This window comes from Taudactylus pleione, unplaced genomic scaffold, assembly GCF_031769625.1.
Source record: "Taudactylus pleione unplaced genomic scaffold, aTauple2 ptg000107l, whole genome shotgun sequence".
In the NCBI taxonomy this organism is placed as follows: Eukaryota; Metazoa; Chordata; class Amphibia; order Anura; family Myobatrachidae; genus Taudactylus; species Taudactylus pleione.
Genome location: NW_028284509.1, coordinates 2482 through 15730, shown reverse-complemented (window position 1 = coordinate 15730; position 13249 = coordinate 2482). Strand labels below are relative to the sequence as shown.

The 13249-nt window shown below is 47.9% G+C and overlaps 1 protein-coding gene across 1 annotated transcript in view; it reads right to left on the bottom strand.

Moving 5' to 3' along the window:
- Positions 1–12734, bottom strand: part of LOC148525491 (transient receptor potential cation channel subfamily V member 4-like) — a gene marked incomplete at its 5' end in the record, with an annotated part of 46074 nt that extends 33340 nt beyond the window's left edge. The window contains one exon of the mRNA XM_088470918.1: positions 12674–12734. Coding sequence (XP_088327044.1) covers positions 12674–12734 — 61 coding nt within the window. The remainder of the gene's footprint in view (positions 1–12673) is intronic.
- Positions 12735–13249: the final 515 nt, after the last annotated feature.

Below are 13249 nucleotides of genomic sequence, written 5' to 3'. Positions count from 1 at the left end.
AAAAAGTCTTAGCTGTTAGCCATTTAAGATCCACTGAGCCCAGTGGTTCAAACGGCGGTCTCGGGAGAGCCCTCAGGACCACAGCCAAATCCCAAGGCGCCACGGGTGGAGCAAAGGGCGGCTGAATGCGGAGAACACCTTGCATAAAGGTGCGCACAGCCGGGATTGTAGCAATCCTACGGTGAAACCAGACAGACAGGGCCGAAACCTGTACTTTCAAAGAAGCAAGGCGAAGCCCATGATCTAGTCCCGCTTGTAGGAAGGCGAGTATCCGAGACAGACGAAACTCCCACGGTGCATAACCTCTCGGTCGACACCACTTGAAGAACGTATGCCACACGCGATGGTATATCCTCGCTGAAGACTGTTTCCGAGCTCGTAACATGGTACGCACTACAGAGCTGGAAAACCCCCTGGACTTCAACATGGCTGTCTCAACAGCCACGCCGTCAAAGACAGCCGAGTCAGGTCCGGGTGAAGACAAGGACCCTGCGACAGAAGGTCCGGTCGTAGCGGCAACCGCAGAGGACTGTCCACGGACAGACCCTGAAGGTCTGAGAACCAGTGCCGCCTGGGCCACGCGGGAGCTATCAACAGGAGCGTCCCTCCATCCTGTTTGAATTTCCGGATCACCCGTGGAAGAAGGGAAACCGGAGGAAACAGGTAAGCGAACCGGAACGTCCACCGGACGGACAGAGCATCCACCAGAGACGCCTCTTCGTCTCTTGTGCGAGACCCGTACACCGGCAACTTGTTGTTGTGCCGGGATGCCATGAGGTCGATCTCTGGAAGACCCCACTTGTCCACCAGCAGTTGAAAAACGTCCGGGTGCAGGGATCATTCCCCCGGATGAATGTCCTGGCGACTTAGAAAGTCCGCCTCCCAATTTAGCACTCCCGGGATGAAGACAGCTGATATGGCCGGCAGATTGCGCTCCGCCCATACCAGGATCCGAGACACCTCTACGAGAGCCGCCCGACTTCGGGTTCCTCCTTGCCGGTTTATGTAGGCCACGGTGGTAGCGTTGTCCGACTGGACCTGCACTGGGCGACCCTGGAGAACCCGATGTGCCTGCTGGAGAGCATCGAAGACCGCACGGAGTTCCAAGATATTTATTGGAAGTTCCGCTTCTGTCGGAGTCCACCTGCCCTGGAACAAGTGTGGACCCGAAACTGCTCCCCAGCCCCGAAGACTGGCGTCCGTTGTCAACAGGACCCAATTTGGTACCCAGAACGGACGTCCCTTGCTGAGATGGGTCGTCTGCAACCACCAGGCAAGGGACAGGCAAACCTCCGGGGTAAGCACTATCGTCTGGGACTTTAGAGACTGAGGCAGCCCGTTCCACTTGGACAGGATCAGGTGCTGCAGAGGTCTGGAGTGAAACTGGGCATATTCCACCATGTCGAACACCGACACCATGGAGCCCAGTAACCTCATCGCCGAGTGTAGAGACACCCGGCGGCTGTGCAGACAACTGCGCACCCTCGACTGTAAAGCAGAGATCTTTTCCCCCGTCACAAAGATCCTTTGCTGTCCCGAGTCCAATAAGGCCCCAAGGTGCAGAATCCGCCGAGACGGGATTAGAGTGGACTTCTGCCAGTTTATTAACCAGCCGTGCTGTTGCAGTAGCGCAATGGTCAGGTCCAAGTGGCGCAGAAGGAGCTCCGGAGATCCTGCCACTAATAACAGGTCGTCCAAGTACGGCAACATGCGGATTCCCTGCAGCCGCAGAGAAGCCGCCATGACCGCCATCACCTTGGTGAACATACGCGGTGCTGTCGCCAGGCCAAAAGGCAACGCCCGAAACTGAAAGTGGTCGCTGCGGATTGCAAACCTGAGGAACTGTTGAAGGCGCAAAAGAATAGGGACATGCAGGTAAGCGTCCTGTATGTCCAATGACACCATGTAGTCCACAGGTTCCAGCGCCAGAATGATGGAGCGTAGGGTCTCCATCCGAAAATTCGGTACCCGCAAAGACTTGTTGAGAGCTTTGAGGTTGAGAATCGGACGATACGACCCATTGGGTTTCTGCACCAAAAAGAGATTGGAATAGAAACCCTGGCCCCTCTAGGAGAATGGAACAGGCACTATAACTCCAGCCTGGAGCATAGTGTGCAAGACCTTCCGCAGCTCCGTGGCCTTGTTCCGGTCTGATGGTAGACCCATGGTGAAAAATCGAGCCGGGGGTCTGTGCCGGAAAGAGAGGGCGTACCCGTGGGAGACCACCTCGAGAACCCAAGTGTCTGTCGTGGTGACCGACCAACACTGGGCGAACTGCAGCAGGCGGCCTCCCACTTTGGGATCCCCCAAAGGGAGGCCCGGACCGTCAGGCCGCAGGCTTTTCATCTGGCTTAGGGGCCGGACGTCTGGTACTCCATGCCTGCTTCCGGGGCTTGGCCGATTTCTTGGGACCAGCCTGTCGAGGAAAAGACTGTGGTTTGGGCCTGCCCTGGGCCCTATAAGACCGAAAGGACGATGGTCCTGAACCAGAAGGAGCAGCGGCCGACGGGAGACATGCCGATTTGGCTGCCGCCAGCGTGGCCACAATCTTGTCCAGATCCGGACCAAAGAGAACTTCTCCGTTAAAGGGCAACACCTCCAAACCCTTTTTGGAATCAGCGTCCGCCTTCCAGGATCGCAACCACAAGGTGCGACGAGCAGCCACCGCTGCTGAAGAAATTCGAGACACCAGGGTACTAATGTCTAAGGCCGCCTCGTTGATATAAGTGGCCGAATCACGGAGATTACCAATCAACTCCGCCTGATCGGCCGGACAGTCGGAATCAAAAGACGCCTCTAATGAATCCGCCCAGCGCTCCATCGCTCTGGCAACCCAGCAAATTGCCATAGCCGGCCGCGCTGCCCCCCCCCGCAAGGGAATAATCGGACTTCAGGCAGATCTCCACCTTGCGGTCCGTAGCATCCTTAAGGGAGGACATAGATGGCATCGGCAATGTGGCACTACGGACAAGACGGGTCACGTGAGAATCCACCTGTAGAGGGGATTCCCACTTAGCAAAATAATTATCCGCGAACGGATAAGCCACCGCCAGGCGCCTCTGCGGCTGGTATCGCTTGCCAGGCTGTTTCCACGCCTCCTCTAAATGGTCCACTAACTGACCCGAAAGAGGAAAGACTGTGGCGTCACCCTTCACATCCTTAAAAAAGGCATACTTGGATTTAGCCGCTGGGGGAACTTCGTCCTCAATCACCAAGGCTGTGCGGACTGCCCGAATAAGTCCAGGAATATACACCTTGGACCTAGCGTCAGCGTCCTTAGTATGGAGAGGTTCCTGATCGTAAGGATCCAGAATCTCCCCATCATCAGACGTCCCTTCGTCATCCTCATAAGGAGCCGACAGAGACGCCACCAGCCGTTTATGTGGCCGCATCACAGACTCCCCTTGCAACACATCCGACGTGCTGTACAGAACTCGTCAGGGAGTTAACCCACGCCGGCTCCTGAGAAACCGGGAGAGGGGAAATAGGGAGACTGCGGGGTACCACCAATTGTCTTGGGAAACCCTGCATGGGTGATGACACCACTGACTGCTGGGACAAACCCATCTGCGTAAACGCGGGCTGCGGAGCTAACTGGCCCACTAAGGTTGTAAGCGCCTGAGCGAAACAAGCCCAGGGCGGCTCCTGTACCGGTGCTGTAACCATAATAGGCCGCGCCATTGACAAACACTGCCGGCAGAGGCCCTCCGCGCTACCCTCCCCCTCCGCTAAAGGTACTTTACACGTAGTACACTGTAGCCGGAGAGGAAAATCACTTTCAGACATGATGGTACAAAGTATGTGACCCCTCTCACCAATTGTTTTTTTAAAGAGGCGAGAGACCACCCTGCAGCACCGCACCGGATGGGCTTAGCAGAAAGAACAGGGACAGTAATAAAGCTGACAGTCAGAACAGAAGATACAGGCAGCAGCACTAGCACAGTCACATACAATGCAAAGAAAATCAATTCCTGCACTAACCAGCGCTGATTAATCAACTACGCAGACACAGAGTCTGGTAGGACACAGCGCTGCATACACAGACCTGACCACAGCGGAGGAGAGGTATGCGGGGGGACCCAGACCACGATGCCTCCGTCCTGGCTTCCAGCAGCGATCACCATGCGTTCAGGAAGATGGCCGCCGAGGAGCAGAGAGGAGGCTGGCCTGGGGGAGGAGCGCTGGCACAGGGCCAGTCGGCAGTGTGCAGAGAGGGCTGTGTGCAGCGGGGGAGGCGCCGGCTGTGAGACAGGGAAGGCGCGCTCCTCTGGCATGCATTTAACCCCCGGGACTCCGCAGCGCTACCGCTCTGCTGCGGTCCGCTGTCCCAGGGGGGTAGTGGAAGCGCAGGTTACATACCTGGCTCCACGCTGCAGCCAGTCCCCAGGGAGCCCCCTGCCTGGGGACTCTGGACCATGTAACAGCGGGGACCCACCGCGGGACCCCGCTGCTTACCTTGCTGTCCCCCTTGATTCCGGCCATGGTCCGGAACATCTGGGGTCACCGCTAGCTGTGACCCCAGATGCTCACCAGCATCCCCGGATCGGTACCGGTGTTCTGGTACCGGCGGGGGTGTAGGGAAGACAGCATGGACGTCAGGACCGACTGTCCATGCTGTACATCCAGATGTGCAGCCACAGCTGCATGCAGGAAAACTTCAGGGGCTCTTCTAGCCCCCACTCCAACAGGTGCACCCGACTCCGGCCGGGCACCAAACTAAACTGAGGTGCCTTGGCTTGGGGGCGGGGTATAGGAGGGGAACCCTAGTGCATCCTGGGAGGCTGAAAGCTTAACTCTATGGTGCCCGATGACGGACGTCACACCTATACCCCAAGGTATCCTGTGGATACCCTATGGACCCTGAAGTAGAAAATAAGTGGATAGTGCTTTTTAGATAATTATTTATTTGATAAACTTTGTAATGGTTTGAAGAAGTCTAAAAAATTCAGCTGGACAGAGCTAACAGATTGCCTTTGAACACAAGATTTTTTTTTCCTAATGGTTTATACTCCATTTACTAATAACTAGATCTGCTGATGGTTTTAGTTACATTTGAGGAGTATAACTTAATGTATGTTTTTTTATTTTTACACTTATTTAGAGACTTCTTAATCATTTGGCAAGTGTAAGGGCGCATATACACTGGACGATTTTTATGACCAATATTGTTGAATGATATATTGTTCAAATTGTCCAGTGTGTATGAACTTAACGACGAACGATGTGCGCTCCCGCGGGTCATTAACGATATCCCCAGTTATCTGTACATGCAGCTCAATCTGGGGATATCGTTAACTATGCCATGCTGCCGAATGCAGCATGGACCCAACTGTCCCTCCCCTGCTTGTCGCTGCTGGCATCGGCTAATGTGGATGCACTTACTGAGGAAGGCACACGCTCCAGGCCAGCTGCTGCTGCCGCCATTATCGCTCCGTACACACATTGTCCAGGGTGTACGGGGCTTTACTCCTTTATATTACAATAAATAACTTTCTTTTTTATTTATACCTAGCTAGGGCAATACCAACCCCCTTTATTTACCTTCTATATAAGCAGCATGCATGCACAGTATAAAGACTGTTGCGCCTCCTTTTTTTCTTTAGAATTACATTAATTTTACCATTTGATAACATGCACTAGTGAGTGCAGTAATTGGGCAATCTTATGGTGCGTACACACTGGGCGATTAAAGTGGACGACTGAACGATAACGATATCGTTATCGTTCAGTCGTCCACTTTGTCGTCCATTTTTATCACAAAAACGATGAACGATAACGATGATGCGCGTTCCCGCGGGTCATTCGTCATCATCGTTCATCGGGTTAACATGCAGGCCAACTTGACGATGTCGTCAGGTTGCTGCATGTTGGGGAACGGGGGAAGAGAGCCCGGCGCTGAATGATATCATTAATGATATCGTTCAGCGGGTGTGCTCAATGTCATGAACGACATTGAGCACACCCTGCCGGGGGACACACTAGACGATATCGCTCAGGGAGCATATAGTCTAGCGTGTACGCACCATTAGCATTTGTTCATGTCTTTGTGTGCACTTTCAGAATTTTATTTAACGGACCAGCCTCCTTTAATGGGGCTGTTATTTTCTTAAGCAGGCATGTGACACTAAGATTACGGAGCTAATGCAGAGTGAGCACTACACCAGTTGGCCTGGCTTACTGTGAGTGTTCTCGCACTGTTCATGCCCAGAAAGCAAACACATGCATGGACATAAGCCTTACAATTGGAACAGTAGTCTGAAGGGATATTCTCACATAAGTCAAAAAAGAATGTGTTCAGGAAATGTGTTCTGGGTTAGACCTCCGATGTTCAGCTAGGTATTTCTCCCCTATACCTAATCCCTACCCCTAACCCTGGGAGCCTAACCCTATTGCCCCCCACCCCCACCCCGCAGCGATCCCTAACCCTCCTGCCACCTAACTCTAATGTCGACATTCTGACAATGTTGACTTTTCAGCTGTCAACATTCTGTCGACATTTCAACAATGCTGACATTTTTAAATGTCGACATAACTGGTGTTGACATTGTTGAACTTTTTCACTACATCCACTGTACAACAGGTGGCACATACATGCTAATGACTCTTCATCTCAATATCACCTTGCCTACGCACTGTACCTCCTACCACTGTCACATATCAGCTTCTCCTGTGTTGCTTTCCTCCTCTGGAACTCACTCCATCGCCCCATCAGACAGCAGTCTACCAGCCTGCATGGATGGAAACTTGTTCTGAAAAGACACCTGTTTATTAAAGCCCACCAAACCTCCTCACACTGAGCTCACATCTTCTGTCTAAACTCCTCATTTACTCACTCAGAGTTTACATCCCAGTTATACTGTACCTCACCACAAGACTGTAAAATCTCCCTAGCAGGAAGCTCTACCCTCTTGGTTCTCAACGTGCACTATCCTGGTCTCCAGTGTGTTCCCACTTACAGCCAACAACTCTGATCCCTTCTGTCCGTCCCCCCAGTGCACTGGGTCACTGAATGCTACTGATAACAAACTTGACTTTTCCCCTTGTATTGTTTTTTTGAACCTTTGTAGATTGCATTTTTTGTTCATGCCTTTGTATATTTCCAGATAGAAGATAAAAATAATATTAATGATGAGGACTTGGTGCAAACTAGGAGTCTATGCTGCTCATGCAGATCCGGATATGACGTGTACAGAACTGAATATAGAGTGAATGCACCATTTTGCTACAAAGTCTGCACCAGGATGTAAATGTGTACAATTTGTGGGGCTTCATTACCTTAAATCACAAATTCTGTCTTTCCCGACGTCATCATTGTGGCTTACTAAGAGATTATGCCAATTAAATAGTTATTTGCCTGGTGTTAGTGAATGAAAGGCCCCTTGGTAGTCTCACAACAAGCCTCTGTCCTCTGCCGATGTTGTCATTAGTGAGAATATATACTCTGCCTGTTCATATTCAAGGAACTCCCTTTCTGCAGGACACGTTGGCTCAGTTTGTATTTATGTTCTGGGCATTCCCTTCCTGACCAGGAAACACCATAAAACAGTACTGTGCAAGCAGGGGAAAGGCTGACCAACATAAATCATATAATAACATTAGTATACAGCAACACCAAGCACCTCATGGAAATGTTCCTCAGACACAGCAGCTCTATACCAATGTAAAACAAATAGCTTTGAATCTTTGGATAATTATTGTACAGTAACTGCAGAGTTTTGGGGGGGTTTTCTTTTTAGTACTTTACTATACTTCAATGTTTCTCTTTCTACTTTTCTACTTATACTTTAGCTTTTCTAGCTCTGGTTATGACAGCAAATGAAATATCCTCTCCACGCCATTACTGTCACCTAGTACAATCATACAGTATCTGGCAACTGTCCAGAAGTTCCCTGGGGATTTCTGAGTCACTCCCAGGTACACCAAGTTCCAACATGTTTCCGGGCTAGTGATTGACCATTTTATAAAGTATTTACTTATTTGACTCCATTCTATCCTTCAGCCTGCCATAATGACTTCAGGGGGTTGGTTAGAGAACTAGGGGTTAACTCAATGCTGTAATTGTTGGACATAACATGAAGGTGCGCCTGCTGCCTAATAACTGGAGGTGACTAAATAGAAGATGGCAGTGGACGCCCTCACGTTAAGTGTGATAATGACAACCACCATTACATCGCTGTAATCGGACACTTGTCCAGGAAAGTGGAGGAGAAGATGTCAGCAAGGGTAATAAATACTGTACTGTGGCTCATCATGCCTCTACCCTAATGCGTATTACCTTTCTGGGCATTAGCCTTGGAGTGAGATAAAGTGGAGAGTTATAAAGTACCAACCAATCAGCTCATAACTGTCATTTTTCAAACACAGCTTGGCAGTTAGGACATTATTGGTTGGTGCCATCACTCTCCGACCACCCGATCCCAACCGTTGCAGGAGCGTTAAAAGCCGTTTATTGGCTAACGCTCCTGTATCAGGACAGCTTACACACCTATACAATCTAATGGTCGTTCTCTCAATATTGATAGAACAGCCAGACGATTGTATAGGTGTATACCCAGCTTTACTACTCTACATTACTGCTAACTAATGGGATCATATTTGGCATTTCTGCTACTAATAGGTATTTAACTGGACATAAATATCCATTACTGATGTGACTTTATTGTATATTACTGGGCAACTTACTAGGGCACACTGCTGCTCCTATTGGGCATTTGAGCATTGCTTTTACCAATGATCATTTTGGCTGTTACTAGGCATCATACGATTTCCTCCTTCTGTTGGGCATCAATGCTGCTTTCTGACCATCATCCCTGCTGCTGCATTATTTCTTAGCACAAATGCCATATAAGAGTACTGCCTGGTCAGGGTGTGTAGCTAGAACCAGTGATTTGCAGGAATATGCCCCATAACTTGCCTTGCATGAAGCATATAATGTTATTCCTCCATTAATTGGCCTTCATGTCAGAGGTGTCCTTGAAAAATATTTCCATTGTTGACAAATATGATTCGAAGTATCTGCTTAGATACACTCAATGCACGAGCAGCTGCAGATATATTATAGAGCTAGTTTTTGGGGAGTATAAAGCACTGTGTAATACGTGAGTGCAATATGTGCATAGTAGTGATACTTTTTATTTTATTAGGAACATTTTTTATGTTGATCCCATAAACCCAGAGATTATGCAACCTCGTTCTGTTTAACAAATAATATGGGATCATTCAGAAGTAATAAAAAATTAAAAGCAGCAGAGGATACATTTACAGTTTGCCTGGAGAGATCATTATATAGTGTGGCATCATCATTCATGCATGTATTCATTGCATGTCATATATTGGCAGTCATTTAAATACATTGAACATATCTAAATAAAACTACAAGTTACATTTTTTAAATAGCACATGAAGAACTAAACATACAGGGAGAGGCACAGTCTGTGTGCGGATTAGTACGACACAGTATGTGAGTTAACAATCAGGGGGAAATATATCAAGTCTGTGATTTAGAACTTGAATTTCTTAGAGCAAAGTCTTGACATGCACAGTTCTCCCTGGTACTACAGTATATAAATTAGGTACAGTATATACTGTATAGTAATCTGTTCATTTCTGCCGTGCACACCCCTACATACACAATTAAGTTCTGTATTTGACTTTCCTCTTTGGCTCCGCAAAGTAAACATTAACAGCTAAATACAATGCCATATGTACATGCATTTTCAGATTCACCACAAGTTCCCCCCCTTGATTACCCTGGATAATTGGTGTTGTACTGTATTTCCTAGGCTATACAGAACCATGCCTAAATTAGACAAACCACACCCACCAATTCCCCTGCTGCACGCACAGCACAAGTCACCCTGATTTTCCCTGTCACACAGCTCTCTGCTTTTACTCAGGGTACATTTTGAATGTTAGATATCTGAAATCTGCATGACAAGCCAACTTTTACATAATGATTTATGTATGGACATATTTTATGTTTCTCAATGTTTTTTACATAACACTGTATAAAGTCATTGGAAACTATAGGTTAACAATTCAAAAATATAAAAATATGTCCAGGGCCAACTCTACCATTAGGCAGCTGCCTAGGGGGCTAGGATCAGGGGGTCATCACTGAGTATGCCTATCACAATATTAAGGATGTCTCTGAAAGAGACATTCTTATTATACTAAATTCAGGTAGCAGCTGTGGAACTTGTAAGACAACACTTTGTCACTTTCACCTGCAGGGCTGGAAAGTGTGTATTTTGGCAGTTTGGGAAGGGGGGGGCGAGTAGACCGACAGCGGCATCCCGATGGTGAAGATCCCGACAGGGGCCAATAAGTAACCTAACCCTCCTCCCCCCCCCAGCCCTAATCCTCCCCCCGGTGGTGCCTAACCCTAACCCCCCCTCCCCGCAGCCTATCCCTATCCCTCCCCGGGAAGTGCCTAACCCACCTCCCCCATCCCTGGCCTAACCCGCATACTTACCTTCAGGATGCCGGCGGTTGGAATGCAGATGTCGGTATCTTGATCCCTTCGGGATGCCGGCATCGCCATTCTGGCAGGCATGGGATTCAGGCGTCAGTATCCTGGCGCCGGGCATCCCGTCTGCCAGCATCATAACTAGATCCCTTATGTCATACCTGCCGGTAATAGCAAATTCATGGAAATTAAAAGGGCAGTGACCTGTGGGAAAACTATAAAATATTGTGAGAAGAACTGGATTGAGGAGTATGGAGTGGATTCGGCAGATTGTGAGCATTATCTAGTGTATCCCAATTTTCCTATCAGTTATGTTAGGTATGAGAAAGTCTGAGTTGTCTAGGTGATCGGTGCAGGAAGGGAGGGTGGTATGACTTTCTGAATAAACCTCTCTTTTCTGAGACGTATGCCAATGATGGCACTGTTTGCATCTGAAGACCAGGCCAGAACACCACAAACCAAGAGAACAGCGGGCCTGATTCAGTAAGGATCGCTATTGCAATCGCACTAGCAAGTAACGCACTCAGTCTCACTGTGAAGATATGCTAATGATTGCAATCACAATGTCGTCACAGCCTAACATAAGAACGCCCCCTTTATCTTACACACAAACCATCAGTAACATTGAGTACAATCGCAGCCTCACGCACACTTGCACAAAGTCTGATCTTACTCAGGAATTGCTAACCTCATTGCACGCTGGAAAAGCCCAAGCTGCGTATGGCATTGCAGTGGCTAATTTATACACGCCGCTATAACGGCGTTCAACTGTACTGGCACACCTGCGTTTTGACGACTACCCACCCCCAAATGGTGCTTCCTGTCAATCACTCTGCGATGGGTATGCGTAGTGTCTATCCCAATCGCAGTGGAGTCTTCGCGTACTGTGATATGTATAAGCATGTACAGAGTGCAACAATTGGCCAATTGCATGCGTAATCGCAGTTGCTATCGGTAGTGAATCAGGCCCAGAGTTCACCCAATATCTAGCAGTAGAGCAGAAACTGGATTGCTTTTCAGATTATGTATAATATGATTAAAAAGTAACTATCCAAAACCACCCACAGACTTTACAGCACTGGTTATCACACCAAGACAAGAAACATAGCTTCAGTTTTGTATAATTTAACATGGAAAAACAATGAGTTAGCACAACATATAAACAAACAATCAAGATCCCTTTAAATCATTAGTACAAAATAATATAAAAGGCAGATTATAGTGAAGAAAACAATAAGGGGAAGTTAGCAAACCCTCTCACAAAATACCATTTAAGCAGTGGCGGGTGGGGTTGCAGCGCAGGCCAAAATTCAAACAGGGGAGCCACACCAACTGCCACCCCACACACTGCTATACATTACCTGCCAGGACTCACTGGCAGTTGGTGTGACTCCCGTATTTGAATTTTGGACTGTGCTGCAGCCCCACCTCGGGGCCACCACTGCATTTAAGTGATGTACTGGTTAGAAAACGCTCAATAGCAATATGAAGTTACATTATGGATTTATTTTCCCACATAAACCCAGTGTACGTTTGGAAGTTGCCAGTGTGTTAGTGGACAAGCACACTAAAGACACTGAAGTGAGAAATACAATTCACACATTACATTGTGGCCTACATTGGGAGTCACACAATTATATATCTGCCATCAGCTGTGCAGCACAACCAACGTGATATATTGCTGTCGCACACTTGCCAAAACACTGAAAATATATTGGCCAATCAATTAATCGGCCATTATATCGGCCTGTGTGTACCCAGCATAAGGGCAGTTTATTAACCAACAATAGCATTCCTATTGCTACCTAAGACATGGACTGTTTACATAGTAGGTATTAGATCATTTGACTGGGAAATTGTTACCATCACCTGCCAAGAGTGGAGTTATTTGTAAACCTCCTTATACTCAGTGAAGAGGAGAAAGTTTGATAACTCCTTAAAAGAGATTAACCGGCACACTTATGGACATTACAAGCTTTACAGTACAAGGTGTTTTGCACTACAGAGTAAAAGTTATATTTAGTAGCATTTACTTGATATACTCACTTTGAATGAACTATGGCTGATTAACTACTGCAATGTATTCAGTTGTTCATTTTATTATATAAGAGGGATGTATTACTATGTGTTTACCTATGATTTACGTACTTGTATAAAATAACAAATTAACAGATACATATTCCTATTGAGTACAGAATTACTTACATGTATAAAGTGTAGTCGCTACTGGGTTACATGGGGATGAGATTTTAGCTTGAATGCGCTCCTACAACAAAGTAAGTGTTATAGGTCACTACTACTTAGTGGACACACGAATACACCTCATTCAGGTAAGTACATATTTCTGGTTTTCCAAGTAGGCCCAAAGGGACTATAGATACTTGGGTGGAGGCTCTGATAGAAAGCCTCCTCCTCCTCCTATTCCTCCTCCTCCTATTCCTCCTCCTATTCCTCCTATTCCTCCTCCTCCTATTCCTCCTCCTCCTATTCCTCCTCCTCCTATTCTCCTCTCCTCCACCTCCTATTCCTCCTATTCCTCCTATTCCTCCTCCTCCTATTCCTCCTATTCCTCCTCCTCCTATTCCTCCTCCTATTCCTCCTATTCCTCCTCCTATTCCTCCTATTCCTCCTCCTATTCCTCCTCCTATTCCTCCTATTCCTCCTCCTATTCCTCCTCCTCCTCCTCCTATTCCTCCTCCTCCTCCTATTCCTCCTCCTCCTCCTATTCCTCCTCCTCCTCCTATTCCTCCTCCTCCTCCTCCTCTTATTCCTCCTCCTCCT